This window comes from Poeciliopsis prolifica, unplaced genomic scaffold (genome assembly GCF_027474105.1).
Source record: "Poeciliopsis prolifica strain line A6 unplaced genomic scaffold, Auburn_PproV2 SCAFFOLD049, whole genome shotgun sequence".
In the NCBI taxonomy this organism is placed as follows: Eukaryota; Metazoa; Chordata; class Actinopteri; order Cyprinodontiformes; family Poeciliidae; genus Poeciliopsis; species Poeciliopsis prolifica.
Window position 1 is genome coordinate 3,784,952 of NW_026562424.1, and position 14,431 is coordinate 3,799,382.

The 14,431-nt window shown below is 37.1% G+C and overlaps 2 protein-coding genes across 2 annotated transcripts; both read left to right on the forward strand.

Moving 5' to 3' along the window:
- Positions 1 to 1,553: 1,553 nt before the first annotated feature.
- Positions 1,554 to 5,366, forward strand: LOC129377622 (cytochrome c oxidase subunit NDUFA4-like). The gene is made up of 4 exons (XM_055057708.1): positions 1,554 to 1,728; positions 3,898 to 3,986; positions 4,874 to 4,934; positions 5,089 to 5,366. The coding sequence occupies exons 1-4, from the start codon at positions 1,681 to 1,683 to the stop codon at positions 5,143 to 5,145; spliced, it is 255 nt and encodes an 84-aa protein (XP_054913683.1). The 5' UTR covers positions 1,554 to 1,680; the 3' UTR covers positions 5,146 to 5,366.
- Positions 5,367 to 6,708: 1,342 nt separating this feature from the next.
- cenpt (centromere protein T) lies at positions 6,709 to 13,917 on the forward strand. Its single transcript, XM_055057711.1, has 13 exons — positions 6,709 to 7,003; positions 7,968 to 8,088; positions 8,169 to 8,304; positions 8,396 to 8,489; positions 8,591 to 8,718; positions 8,863 to 8,920; positions 9,005 to 9,141; positions 9,462 to 10,463; positions 11,336 to 11,620; positions 11,699 to 11,798; positions 11,904 to 12,071; positions 12,237 to 12,341; positions 13,577 to 13,917. The coding sequence occupies exons 1-13, from the start codon at positions 6,918 to 6,920 to the stop codon at positions 13,704 to 13,706; spliced, it is 2,550 nt and encodes an 849-aa protein (XP_054913686.1). The 5' UTR covers positions 6,709 to 6,917; the 3' UTR covers positions 13,707 to 13,917.
- Positions 13,918 to 14,431: the final 514 nt, after the last annotated feature.

The window sequence follows — 14,431 nt, forward strand, 5'->3', positions numbered from 1 at the left end:
TTTCTCTACGATTACATGATTGTAGATTTTGTACATTTGTTGTATTTAAAGAAAGTGTTATAGTTTGGACTGTTTTTGTCTTGACTGAATGACTATTTTCAGTAATAAGTATTTAGGTCATGTTCTCTAAAAACTATTAAGCAAAGTTTAATAAAGAAGCTAATTGTTTTTTTCAGAAATAGTCTCTGGATAAATGTAATTTAGCATTTTCTTTTAAAGCTTGGTCATAAAAAAATGAATGTTAGAAAATGATGTTTGAAATTATTTAACCCTTATTAAAATCTCGTATCACTTTTGAATTGCAGTTTGAGGGGGCCGCACAAAATCAGTCCAAGGGCCACAAAAGGCCCCTGGACCACACTTTGGACACCCCTGACTTGGTCTCTTCTGTGCTGATGTAAAATGAAAATTAGTTACTATAATTTCTGCCTTTCATGTTGACTCCAAAGTTTGCAGATCTGAGCCAACGCAAACGCCAACTCCGACTCTTTAGCGCCCTCTGCTGGTGCGGGCGTTTAAATTCACACACAAAAAAAAAAGTAATCAATTTTGCTGAGTGAAGCCATTTTGGTTTTTATCACCATAATTTAAAAAATGATAAAGATTTCCCCCCTGCTGGTCCCAATTATTGTTTTTATTTATATACTTTTACAATATTTCAATTAATGTAGAAAAATATTTTTTGGAGCACAAAGAAACATTAAAACTATTTTGTTTTGGGTTAATTTGGTTCTGAAAGAGTTTCGACCTGCTTTTAAGGGTTTGTTACATTTTTAAAATGAGAGTTTTTGTTCGAGTTAATTGTACAAATATCTCTGTACATCTGAAATAAGATAAAACTAACTTTCAGCAAGACATAAGAGTTTGATATCAGTCAATAATTCCTTTTCATTGATAAAAAAGTTCTAGTTCTACAGGCATAAAAACATTTTTAGTTACCTGTAAGTTGGTTTCGTCTCATCAAAACTAGAAATTAGAACAAAACTTGGTGGAATTTGTGGATTTTTTTTTTTTTTTTTTTTTTTTTGCTTTTGTTTTTTTGGAGTGTAAAACAAATATTTGATACCATTTTAGTTTGATTTACAGAATCTCTATAGCAATTCTCTGAGCTGTTTTCCTTCTAAATACGAGTGAAAATGTTTCCTTCTAGTTGTGTTTGTGAACAAAATGTTAAACATCACCCTGACTTTACTGAGTGTAAAGCATCATATAGATCATAGAAATCAGACTGTTGTACAAGAACAATAAATTGTTTTTTGTTGTTTTTTTTATCCAAGTGTATGAATGGAAAGTTGAGTGGAAGGAAAAAGGTCAGGTTAAACAAACATAAGGGAGAATTCTGATGGAGTTTTGGCTCAGTTCTTTGTTGATTTAAAAATGTAAAACCAAAGTATCTTTCACTGAGTTGCATCAAAGTTGTGGGGAAAGTGTGATGGTAAAGGCGGTGACGGGCGGCAGCAGGTGATTTTTCTTTAAGGGGTCCGCAGCCTGGCGGTGTGACTGGGGTCCGCGTACGGGGCTGGGATTGGCTGGCAGCAGGCGGGAGGTGGGTGTTGAGCTCGGCTGCGCGCCTCCAGGCCTGCAGAAAGCAGATCCGCTGCAGCTCTGCCTGCCTGTCTGTCCGCAGATTCCTATAAACCCAACAGACTCTGGTTGTTGTTGCTGGAAAGACCCTCCGCCATGTCCATGTTCTCGGTGGTCCGGAAGCAGGTCAAGAGTCACCCCTCTGTAAGTCTCAAATGCAGTAATTTATTTTTTTTTTTCTGTGCTTATTATCCTTATTTGACATTGAAACGTGCACGCTGAGGGGAGGCGCGCTCCCGATTCCTGAAATATTCCGTAAATTACAAACAAAAGGGCGATCACTTCTTAAATACTGTTAAAAAAATAAAAATATATCCACATTATTGGGATCTGATCGCAAATGTTTGGGAGATTTTTCCTCCCAATAACCTTAAATCCCAAAATCTGACTTAAATGGCTAATTTATAAATATATATATATATAAACCACCAAGAAATGAACAGAATGGATGATTAAAACATGAACGCAACCAATTTGGGTTCATTTCTTTAGTAAAAACAAATGAATTGCTCAGATTTTCCCTTTCACCTGCGGGGATTTGGTGCACTTTACACTCAGGAGCCACAGCAGCCGCATTTCCTCCCCAGATCCCAGAGAAAAGATCCAGATGAGGGATTAACACCGCAGCCATGCGCGCTGGTCGCCAAAGCGCGTCAGGCATCCATACAGGCCTGACTGAAGTCTATTTTTCCAAGGACGACGGGGTGAAACAGTCTGCTTTACGGCAGAGACCATATAAATAGACCAGAGATATGTTAATGTCCTCTGCTGGTCGGTGACTCATTCACTCATTTCCCAGTTTGTTTTTTTGTCGATTATCGCACCAAACCTGGAAATAAAATTTCAGCGACTTCAGAAGAATAAATTCATGGATAAATGTTTCCAAAGCCCTCATCCCATCCACTTCCACTGATTCTTATATCTTGTTGTCATGAACCTTTTGATGTACTTTCAATATTTTATCTTTTTGGATTTACTGCAGTGAATTAACCCAAAAATAAAACCCATCCCTCAATTTGCATAACTGAGGTAAAAAGCGATGTTAGCTGCGTTTCGGTTGATCTTAAAATTAGCTTTTTTTAACGCTAATTTAGAAATGAGCGTTTTTAAAAACGCTAATTTAGAGAAAGTGGATGTTTTTTTATAATATATATATATATACATAAAAAAGAGGTGGTTTTCAGTCTGAATCAAAAGTCATGTGATCGACAACCGGATGTTGCTACTGGCGGAAATGACGAAGACTACAGGAAGTGGGAGGAGGATGACTGCCGAGCATATTTTAAAATGACTTATAGCTTGAACAAACTTATTTTAACTGTATTATTTATTTAATAGAAACACTGAAGTTTCAAAATTGTGGGGGTTTTTTAACGTTAGCGAAATATCAGCAAAGCTTTGTGCAGATTCGTAATAGAAACAGCTTATGACAGGAGAACAACAACATACTTTCTGAGGTGTCTGAGAAGAAACAAAACAGCTTCCCTACACACCTGTAACTACAATACACAGTATGAAGACAAAAGTAAAGTGTCATTGTGTTAGTAGCATAAGCTAAGCTGAATATTTACAAGGCTCCTCTCCATAGACTGAAATAACTGTCATCAATTCTGTCATCCAACAGGATTCAAATATAATAAAGTAAAGGCATTGACACTCATGCATTCTTCATTGGATAGTTTTTCCGCCATCATTTGGCGCCCTCTTTAGCACAGCACCCATATGCTTTGCATACAGTGCATAACTTCTTTTTTGTTGTTTTTGACAGAGCAGAAATCACTTACATTCACAATTTATCTGTACTAAAAATAAAAGTTTGCCTTTTTTCCCCAGAGAAAGCATCTGGGGGTGGATAAAACACTGTAAAAACATTGGATGAAACCAAACATAGATTTTGGGCTGAAATTGGCATTGGCAGCGTTGGGTTGCCGGTTTGAATCCCTGATCCGTTCAGCCTCAGTTTCTGTGTAAATGTATAAATTACTAAATGTCGATTAAAGCGCTTTCAAGTCCTCTGACTTGGTAAAGCATTATCCAAGTAAAAGACATTTACCATTTCTTCAGTTTTACAGTAAAACATGGTGGGGGTGGTATTATGGTCTGGGATTTTCAATGCTTTTTTTAGTTTAATATTACACGATGTGTGTAAAATTAAAGGTGGAAAACATAATACCCCCCCCCATTGTTTTCACATAAAAACTGTATATGTGAAATAACTTCTGTTTATGTTATTATCTGTTATTCAATGTAATAAAGCTTTATTATCTTATTATCTGCTTATGTTTTAACACAATAATTGCTGGATTTCTACAGCTGATCCCCCTCTTCATCTTCATCGGTGGTGGAGCGACGATGAGCATGTTGTACTTGGCCAGACTGGCTCTGAAGAATCCCGATGTCTCGTAAGTTTCTCTGCACTGCAAAAACTTGCCAAGAATATTTAGTCTAGTTTCTTATGCAAATATCCTAGTACACTTGAAATAAGACAGAATTAATTTTCAAATATCTTTTCAGCAATTCCCTAAAGTTCATAAAAAAGTCCTAGTCAAAGTTTAAAAACAACATAGTATCAACTGGATGGCCAATCTTATATTGTTTGTTTTTGACTTAGTTTTTAAATAGTTGAGTCTGTTTATTTGTATTTTAATATTGTTTGTGTGTTTTGAGGTATTTTGATGTCTTTTTGTGATTTTATTGGAATGTTTTTCTGTGAACCCCAGGAAGGATTCTCTTTACGCTGCAAATGTACAGATTTCTGGTTTCTTGTATAATTATCTTAGTATTCTTGAAATAAAACAAAACAAACTTACAAATGACTTTTCCACAATATCTAGAAACTTGTTTAAGTAAATAATTCTATAAAATTGATGAAAATAATTTGTTCTATTCACAGATTATTTCAATGATTAGACATTTTTAGCAGGTTATAAGTACAACTAGCACTTTTCATTAATATCAATAAATTATCAATGTAAAACAAGCTCTGAAAAGTCACATGTAAGTTAGTTTTGTCTTACTTCAAGTGTACAAAAAATATTTTTTCCCAAGTTATTAGTTGGAGTATTTGCCACTAGAAGTTTTTCATTAATATTAAATAATTATTTACTCAAAACAAGTTCCTACGTCTTGCTGAAAAGTTACTTGTAAGTTAGTTTTGTCTTATTTCAAGACACTAAACAAAAATACTTGGTAAGATTTTGTGTTTTTGCAGTGTAGCACAATATATAGTGTGATTTTAAGATTTTTTTTGTTTTGTAATAAATCATCTGATACAATCTGTCGTCTCCAGGTGGGATCGCTCAAACAACCCAGAGCCCTGGAACAAGCTGGAGCCCAATCAGCAGTACAAAGTAAGACATTCAAATAAAACACGCGCTAGTTAATAGTTGTTATTTCTTCATATCGGGTCAAAGCACAACTTGTGTTCTTATCATGCGTCAAAGTCCATATTTCCTTCCTCACCCTGACTGTGTCCTTTCACGTCTCTTTTTCTCACTCTTCCAGTTTTTCACTGTCAACATGGATTACTCCAAACTGAAGAAGGACCGGCCAGATTTCTAGGTCCTTTCACGACCGGGGTGCCGAGCTTATGCACTTTTTTGTTTTGCCAAAGTTCAAGTTGAGTGTTGGTCATTTAACAGTTGATTATCAGCAGGAAAGGGATCATAAACATATACAAGTTTGAATGAAAGCAGGCGACCACCTGTTTTCTACTGAGAAATTCTGTTTTTTTTTCTTTTACGTGTTGTAAATTATTAAAGCAATTAAAATGATTAATCTCATTAGTATGTTTTTTTTTTTTTACATAATCAGAGGTTTTATTATCACAGCTGGAGTCGAGGCGATTGTTCAAACTTTTTCTTGAATCCTCAATTTAAGTTTAGTTTTTCTCCTGGAGAAAATGTCACGGTTAGTTTGTTTTGCGTTTTACTGTAAATAATTGTCTAATCAAGATTAAAAATAAATTATTTCCCAAAGCGAGTTTATTTGAAAACATGCCTCTGGTGACATCACAAAAAGCAACGGATCAGAGATATTTAGTCTTCTTCTTGTTTATTGTTTACTTGCATCCTTTTTAAAAAAAATAATTTCTTCCTTCAAATCTGTTAAATTGCATTTGCTTCAGAAAAAGCTTTTACCTATATCTGCATATATTTTAGTAGAACACATAGAATTGAATAGATTTTGTCATTAAAAATTCCCATCGAGCCATTAAAGGCTAACAGTATTGACATCACTCGGTTTTTACTTAACATGAAGGTTGATTATTTAACCATGGAGCTGTTTCTTCTCCAAGTTAAAATGTCACTGCCTCTGCTCTTACACTAATATTTACATTTCAGCAGTGAGCTGCACTAAAGCATTGCCACCCTAGTGGAAGCTGTGACTTTTAAAGCAAACTTTGACCTGTCAGAAGCAGAGGGTTTCTATTACTAGTATAAAACATTATCAGTAGTAAGCAGAAGCCTGAACCCGCCTGGAAGACGTACAGGAGTTGGGAAATATCACTTGAAAGTGGAGCAAGGAGAAACTGGAAGTGAAGCAAGATGTGACTCTGTTATACGAAAAAACAAACTGTGAGACAGAAGTTCATCTCCTATCGATGGGAAAATGCATGAAAATGTCCCTCTACTGAAAAACAGCAGGGTTGCAAAGAAAGAAAGACAGAAAAAAACTGCAGTTCTTGAGCTCAACTAGAGCCTTGGCTCTTTTGTCATATCAACAAAATGTATTTGCAAATACCCTGAGAATTATCTTGTCATTGTACATTGTATATATATTTTTTTCTTACATATTTTTTTTATTTTTAAATTATATTTTACATGAGAAATTGCCACAATAACTATGAATAGTGCAATACTAATATAATTAATACATTAAATTACATTGAACAGTATGTTGTACTTCTGATAGCTCATTTTAATGAGGAAGAATTGAAAAGTGCAGTCACATTAGAATATATTTCTGCCATGACGAGGGAAAAACAAAAACATTTTTCATTTGAGTTTACAGCCACTAGATGGCAGCAACACACCAGTCAAAGCACGCCACGTTGAAGAAGAAACCAGGTAAAACTTTCTTATCGCGAGACTTCATTCAAATATATCGCGGGACGGTTGGTAAAAACATTCTTGTTGAACCAGAAAACAGTTACAGCTTAGCGCATACGAATGTCATGGTCATTTAGAGTCGAGTGACAGTAATTTATGTTTTTTTGTCTCTCTTTGGTGGGTAAAAGTTCGCGCTGTTGTGATAGTTTGTCTGTGGCTTCAGCTTGTTGTCAGACGGAGTTCCTCTGAGGTTTGTTAGCTGGTTTTTAGTTTGGCAGGCTAATGGATTCCACGGAGGATTTGACCCCTCGAAACCTCCTCAAGCAAATTCTGATCACCGAGCCGCCCAAGACTCCTGTCGGCAACAGGTACTGTCTTCTCTTTCAGTGAGAAATAAGTGTTTGTTTTTTTAAGCAAAGTTTAAAAGTATAAATAACAAACCTCGTCACAACACCCTGCTTTCTAAACATATGACCACTATTATTGGCATTCCTACTATTGTTACTACAGTATATCCTTTTATTTGTTCTTTGTTCCTGTGTTTATTTGGACAATTATCTTTGCTAATTACCCTGCTGTTACCACCCATTTTCACTTCTCTGTAATAAACCCTTTTGGTATTTTACAGAGTCTTTAAATTTAAGAGGCACTATAGACTTGATCACAGTATTTTCTCATTTGTTGATAAAAGTCTGACAACAATGCACAACTGGATAGGAACTAGCTTTAAGTGAAAACAAAATGCACATTTACTGGATTGTGGAGAAATTGTCCCAGAAAGTTGTTTTGAGACAATTTTCAAGTACTATTATGGAAATGTCGTAATAATACAAGCACACATTCTCAAAAAATCAGTCAACGTTAAATTCTAATCAATTTTAGGAATCCAAAATAAACAAAACAGAAACGGCAATTAAAATAAATTATAAAATGTCTGTAAACAAAATTATCCTTCAAAAAATGGCGAGACCAAAGCAACAGACTGAAGACTTTTGTCTTTCTGGTCTTGGGAGAAAAACAGAAAAGAAAAAAAAAATTACAAATAGAATTATTGAGTTTGTTTTAAATTATTATGTGGTTAATTGCTTATTGTGACAGACATGTTTAACGTGTTACACGTTGCTGAAATTTGCTAAATGTTTTTTTTTTTTGTAGCCATATTTTTTGTAGCCTGTTATTTCTTTATAAGTAAAGAAATAACAGAAATAGATGCATTAGTTGTGTTAATAAATAGGAAGTCGCTTAAATTTAAGAATTTAAAGGTGCCAAAAAAAAAGCCTAGGAATTTTGATTGAAAACTGATAATTTACTTCTTCTCTGTCTGCATGTCAGGGAGCCCCATGCAGCAGGTGGCAGCGAGCCGCGGCGCAGCAGCAGGCGCAGCAGGAGAGATGCTGAACCACAAACTCCACAAAACATCCTGCGACGCAGCCTGAGGAACAAAATCCAGGAGGCGAGAAGAACACAAACAACTCAACTGTGTAAGGAGTTGTCAGTTTAAACATCTAAATCTGACTGTGTTTTGGTTTTCAGAATATAACCAGGAAATCCCTGCCTCTCAAGCGACGAACCACCTCTGCTGTGCTCAGACAGCAAACTCTGTCCTCCACCATGATGTTTGATGACGGAGAAACTCCCAGGCATTTACTCCGGAACATCCTGCAGACAGGTGGGTGGATTTATCCTCCCTTCTAGTTCTCAGTGAGGCTGATGTTTTTGTTTTTCTCTTTACATCCATGCTGTTTGGTTCTGCTTTTCAGAGCCTGTGAAGTCCCCAGTGGTTCATGACAAAGTCGCCCCTGCAGAGCTGCAACCTCCTTCAGAAGACAATACAGTTACAAGAAGTCGGTCTAGGTGTGTTTAAGGCGACTGTTTGGTGTAAAATCTAATTCTTTTCTGTTTCTCAGCGCCTTTATGTTGACTCTTTGTACATTATGTGTTTATTTTGTGTCCAGTATTGAGCTGTCGGGTCTGGATCTGCCGGATGTGACGATGGGGAACATTGCGAGCGCCGCTAAGGGCCTGAGCAGAAAGAGACCGCGTCAGAGCCTCAACGTCACCGCTTTTGAAAAACGACTTAAAGGTGAAAACGATACAGTTGAACTTTCTTTCTTTATTTTTCTGTGAAAGATTGTAAACATTTTTACTCATGACCCAGTGGTGATACAGACTCTAGAGTTAACAGAGTTGTTATATTTATGTGTTTTGGGGATTTTTATGCTTACAGGAGCTGAAGAAGAACCAGAAAATTCAATTGGTGATCATTCATCGCTTTCCCTGTCAAGGTAAAGTTTTATAAAAAACCTTCCAAGTGAAATAATTGTATTTATTTAGTATGAAATGATTTGCATGTTCATTCTGTCACTCAGCTCCTCCTCCCTGAGTCTGAAAACCCCATTTGTTGATGTTCACACTGAGAAGAGAGGCCTTCAGAGACGAGTTTCGAACCGCAGAAAGATCACAGAGGAAGAGTTTAGTGCTGCCCTCAGCAAGCAGCAGATGGGAGGTGATTCTGTCTTTTCACTGTTCATTTCATTTTACTGATTCTTTACAGCAAAAGTGTCGAAACTTGAGGCCCGGGAGCCAAATCTTGTCCGCTTTTAATGTAGTTCTCTAGACTCCAATAAGTTCCTCCAGATTTTCACAAATCTGCAAAATTCACATAAAATCATCAAATCTCTACTTTTTTTCTTATTTTACAGCAAATCTTTACTGTCAATAATTGGATCGGGACCGATACAGATGTTATCAAATCGGTGCATCTCTAGTTTTAACACAAGAACTTTCCTTTTTGTTTCGGCTCTTTTTCTCTGCATTGTGTTCCAGACGTGAGCAGTGACGCGCTTCAGGGGCGAGAGGTCGGCAGCGAAGACACAAACTTGGCGGGAATTACGTTGGGCCTGAGCAAACTGAGCGAGCCCGACGTCACGGTCGACATTGTGAACTGCCAGACGGCTCTGTACGACCAGCATGACGCCATGACCTCCAACTTCTCCATCACTGCCACTCAGGATAAACCCACCGTCATGGCGACTCAGCACCAGAGAGACATACAGGAGGAAGAGAGACAGAAATCAGCTGAAGAAGAAGAAGCTGTGACAAAAATGGAGGAAAATGAAGGCATGGAAAATGTTGATAAAACACAAGACGTTTCATCAAAACCTGAGGAAAAGGACAATGCGGTTGGATTCCAGACTTTTGATCTGGATGATGGAGCTGAGGCTGCAACCGATTCTCAGTCTGAAGACGTCAAAGGAGGATCTGAGGAAGAGGAGGCTGCAGCTGAGGAGGAACAAGGTGTGGAGCAATCTGTAACTGAGGAAGAAGCTGCAGCCGATTCTCAGTCTGAAGAAGAGGCTGCAGTGAGCTCCTCAGCTGAGGATGAAGGTGAGGAGCAATCCCCAACTGAGGAAGAAGCTGCAGCCGATTCTCAGCCTGAAGAAGAGGCTGCAGTGAGCTCCTCAGCTGAGGATGAAGGTGAGGAGCAATCCCCAAATGAGGTAGAAACTGCAGCCAATTCTCAGTCTGAAGATGTCGAAGGACACTCTGAGGAAGAGGTTGCTGCAGCTGAGGAGGAAGAAGGTGTGGAGCAATCACCAACTGAGGAAGACGCTGCAGCAGCTTCTCCGTCTGAGGAAGAGGAGGCTGCGGCCGGCTCCCAACCCGAGGATGAAGGTGGATCAGTAGTAGGAGTTAATCAACTCCAACGTGACGACAAGGAAAAGGAAAAGCCGGAAGAGGGGAATGTGGAGGAAGGACGACACATCAGTCGCAGGGCTTTTCGCTCAGAGGGCGGGCTTCTTCTGCCCGTCATCACGGCAACAGAAGGTACAGCTCCTCATTTGTTGGCATCATCTGCAAACTTTACAACTTACAGTCTCACCCAAGTTGTCAATTTGTGAGTTTATCTAAAGTTGATTGATATTATCGATCAAATAATGATTAATCGATAGGCAGCCATTTTCTGAAAAACCTCCTAAATCTTTCATAATATACTTATTTTGTGTTAGCTGTATTAAATACTGACTATATTATATATATTTATAAAATATAACTAAATAGGAATCTCTTAGGTTGCTAAATAGAAAAATTAAATATGTTAAACAATAAATTCCCTATTAACAGAGATATAGTAACGCAAAGTGGTCTGTGGTTGTCGATGCAATTAATGGAGAAAAGTTTAACCTACGGCAGCCATTGGGCTACAATCTACACTTTTCTGTCTGAACTCCTCGCCTTCGTAGGACGTCGGTCAGTTTTCAAAGAGAAATTGACGCAGCTCGGCTCAATGAGGTGAAAACTAAAGATTTCTGTCACATGATTTTATTTCAAAACAACTCAAGGAGTTTGTTGCGTGTTTTTATTTCAAAGCTGACGTGTAGAAAGTGTATTTCGCATCCCGTACCAGACTCTGGACGTTACTCTTTACGGTCCCTTAAGGAAGACCAGCGGCGCCCTCTGCTGGATGGAGGTCAAACTGCAACACTAAAAGAAGGTCAAAGCAGACGTTATTAGTCAAAAGATTGGAATTAATTTTATTCTAATAAACCATTAATTAACAATTGGTCATATTGCTACATAAGTTTATAAAAACGTTTTTTAGAACATGTGCTTATGGATTTGGGTGAAAAGATGATGAAAGGAGAATCAAATGTGTTTTTCCTTTTAAAAACCAAATTCCTGCCGTTTTATTTTTACAGGTTACTCATTCATAAAGTCCAAAAGCTACAGCTCTGTGGGTTTGAACACCAGTTTGGAAAGAATTCAGAATCAAACTGGAAAACCAGGCTGGACTAAACGTTCGCTGCTACATCTGGACAAAGATTCCTGGGATGTAAACAATCCGGCGGAGAGAAAAGACGCCTCGTTCCACCTCCTCCATGTCAGCCATGATGAAGAGGTGAGCGGGCAGCAGGAGGATGTTGAGGCTGCTGCAGAGGAAGCCGGGGAACAGGAGAAAGAGTGGGACGAGGATGATAATGAAGGTGAAGGCTCGTACCCTTTAGTTTGTGTGATTCTCCATATTTAAAAAGTGATAATAATTTATATTCTTTAAAATCCAGATTTCCCAGGCAAGACGCCAGCTTTTGTCAGAGAGAAAATAAAGTTTTTTACCTCCAGCCCTCCAGTGTTGCCTTCAGTTTCTAAAAATCTCCCAGCGAGGCAAGTCGCATTTCTTTCTGCAGCGTGAAACAAGCTTTCCCCAGTGAAATAATGTGCTGAAGCCTAACGTTTCTCCTATTTACTGCTTGTTTTTTATGCTTGCAGTAGTGCAAGCCAAGCTTTACCTGCCGCTAAACTAAAGGAGGCAAGACGGCGGCGAACTGGGCTGACCAGGAGGGAGTCAGTCCTACCAAAGTCCTACCTGACACACGTTTTCAAGCACTTCGCCAAAACAAAAGTCTCCGCAGACGTCTTCCCCGTCCTAAATGAGATGTAACAGAAATTACATTTGTTTTGTTTATACAAGAAAAATCAGCAACTTCATTCTAAAAAGCCTTTTTTTTTTTTTTTTTTTAAACCGCCGTTCGTCGTTAGATTTTGATCCTGCAGAAATAACCAGTTTCACTTTTGTAATTGATCTTATCGACTTTGTGGCAGAATGGATAAGTTCTTCAACCGAGTCGCTGAGGACCTGGAGACGTACGCAGCCCACGCAAAGAGGAAAACTATCGAAGTTGAAGACGTTAAGCTTCTGTTGAGACGGTGCGTGTCAAACTCCGAGGTCTGATTAGCTGCCATGCTAACAGGATTTTGTGCAGTTTCTGTTGAGTTTTCAGTGTTAATTTGCGAGTTTTCATATATTTTTAGACAGAAAAAAAAAAGTCAGATTTAAAACATCCATATTGAGTCAGACAGATTTCCTCATGTTGATTCCAGAGATTGTAGTTGGAGACGCACCGATCAGCTGCTGATTCTGACAACTGGTTTTACTGGTTCTTTGAAACTCAGTTTTCACTGAGCAGTTAAGTGCAACACAATAACTGCAACTTCCTGATGGAGGCAACAGTTTTAAAAATGAAGGATGTGCTTTATTTGATCAATTTATTTATCAAAATGTATCTGATTTCCACCAAACTTTAATGTGCATGGATTATATGCTGCTTGCTGTGTTCACAAAACAATTTTTTCTGTTTTTCCCCTAAGAATCAATCAGGGGAAAATTGTCCAATTTTCATAACTTTTAGATTGTTTTATGATCTAATTTGAGATGAAACATAACAAACATCTTTAAAGGTATCCTGACACATTCAATAAATTTTAATATTATTGAAAAGTCCATTTATTATATTAGATTGATTTGGATGTGTGAAAATCTTTATTTCTGTTATGATGATTTTCCCATTTATAGTTAATAAAAACTTGTATAAAATTAAAATGTTACATAAAACTAATAAAAAAACTTTTTATAAACAGAAAAGCATTAGCTTCTGCCTGGGATTCACAAACCCACACACAATTCTGCAAAATGTAAAGAATCAAATTAATATTTTTTTCTCACTTTTATTTATTATTCAATTATTCTTATATTTATTTAGCATAAATGCTGCCTCCCTCACACCTTCTGATTTTAGTTGATAACTGGTTCTGTATAGGAAAATATTATCAGGTAACATGAGTTTATTGATCTAATGTTGAGTTATAAAGATAAAATTTTTCCCCTTTTGATAAAAAAAATGCAATATTTTGTATATTAATCCCATCAAATTTTATTTAATCTTTTTTTCTTGATGGTTCCTTCTGACCGTCCATTTCTAGCTTGAAAATAAAATTTACCTGACTGAAAATCTCAATCCTATATGGATGAGTTTTACGTTTGTGCTTAAGAAAAGGCCAGGGAGCGCAATATTTATGAATTGATTCTTTAAAATGTTCAGTTTGCATGCTTTGCTCTGTCAGTTTTTAACTCATGTTGTGTTTTTCTTTCTTACATTCTGCAGGCAGGGATTCATAAACGACAAGGTGCCAGTGGAGGTTCTCATCGAAAAGTATCTGCGCATGGACCAGCGAAAGATCCTAATTCCCATCGCAACCAGTGGAAATGTTGTGATCCCTAAAATACGGAAGTGAATACTTTTGAAGCACCATTTTCATCTATTTATCTCCGTTAATATATGTCATTTCTATATGGCTTTGTTAAGGTTTTTGTACATATGTAAATGTTCCTTAAAAAGGTTTTTTTCCTTTTGTATATGTAACTGTTGAGAGGGTTATTTTATTTTCTCTTCTGATTCAAAACACAAATAGGTATAGTTTCAACCATTAATAAAGATTATCTGCATGACAGAAATGATTTTAGACTTTCAATTATTTTACCTGCTGGTATTATGAAGCAACTTGCAGCTGTGTCTGTAACTGAGCTAAAAGCTTTTTATTTGGGGAGGTTTTAGGTTGAAAGTTGTCAGATTGCTTCACTATCTACTAGATTCTTTATTTGATGTTTCTCACCTCATTTGTCTATAAGATCCAAATCACCTGATCTAATTTGGGTGATCTGTGCCTTCAATAGCTCTCTTCTCTTCAGTTAAAGAAATTGAAACAGTCCCAAAACTGCAGACTCGTCCATTCGTCTTATTGCTTGTTGAAGTCCAATTGGAAATGCTTTCTTCTAAATAATGTGTAGATGTTCACTGGTTGCAGCTAACTTCTTAAACTCAAGCTGCTGACTCAATGGCATGAATAGTAATCAATCTAAGTTTTTTTTTTATCAATTAGAATGAACATATAACCAATTTATTTTCCACTAATGAGAAAAGTTTATTATTGTAACTGGGCTGTAATTCCGCTCCTTGACA

Bases quoted from the DNA above. Each gene is read 5' to 3' on its own strand.
- LOC129377622 (XM_055057708.1), top strand. From the start codon at position 1,681: ATGTCCATGTTCTCGGTGGTCCGGAAGCAGGTCAAGAGTCACCCCTCT. The intron at 1,729-3,897 runs GTAAGTCTCAAA...GGATTTCTACAG, and splicing joins AGGTCAAGAGTCACCCCTCT to CTGATCCCCCTCTTCATCTT. The intron at 3,987-4,873 runs GTAAGTTTCTCT...TGTCGTCTCCAG, and splicing joins CTGAAGAATCCCGATGTCTC to GTGGGATCGCTCAAACAACC.
- cenpt (XM_055057711.1), top strand. From the start codon at position 6,918: ATGGATTCCACGGAGGATTTGACCCCTCGAAACCTCCTCAAGCAAATT. The intron at 8,490-8,590 runs GTGTGTTTAAGG...TTTTGTGTCCAG, and splicing joins GTTACAAGAAGTCGGTCTAG to TATTGAGCTGTCGGGTCTGG. The intron at 11,621-11,698 runs GTGAAGGCTCGT...TTTAAAATCCAG, and splicing joins GGACGAGGATGATAATGAAG to ATTTCCCAGGCAAGACGCCA.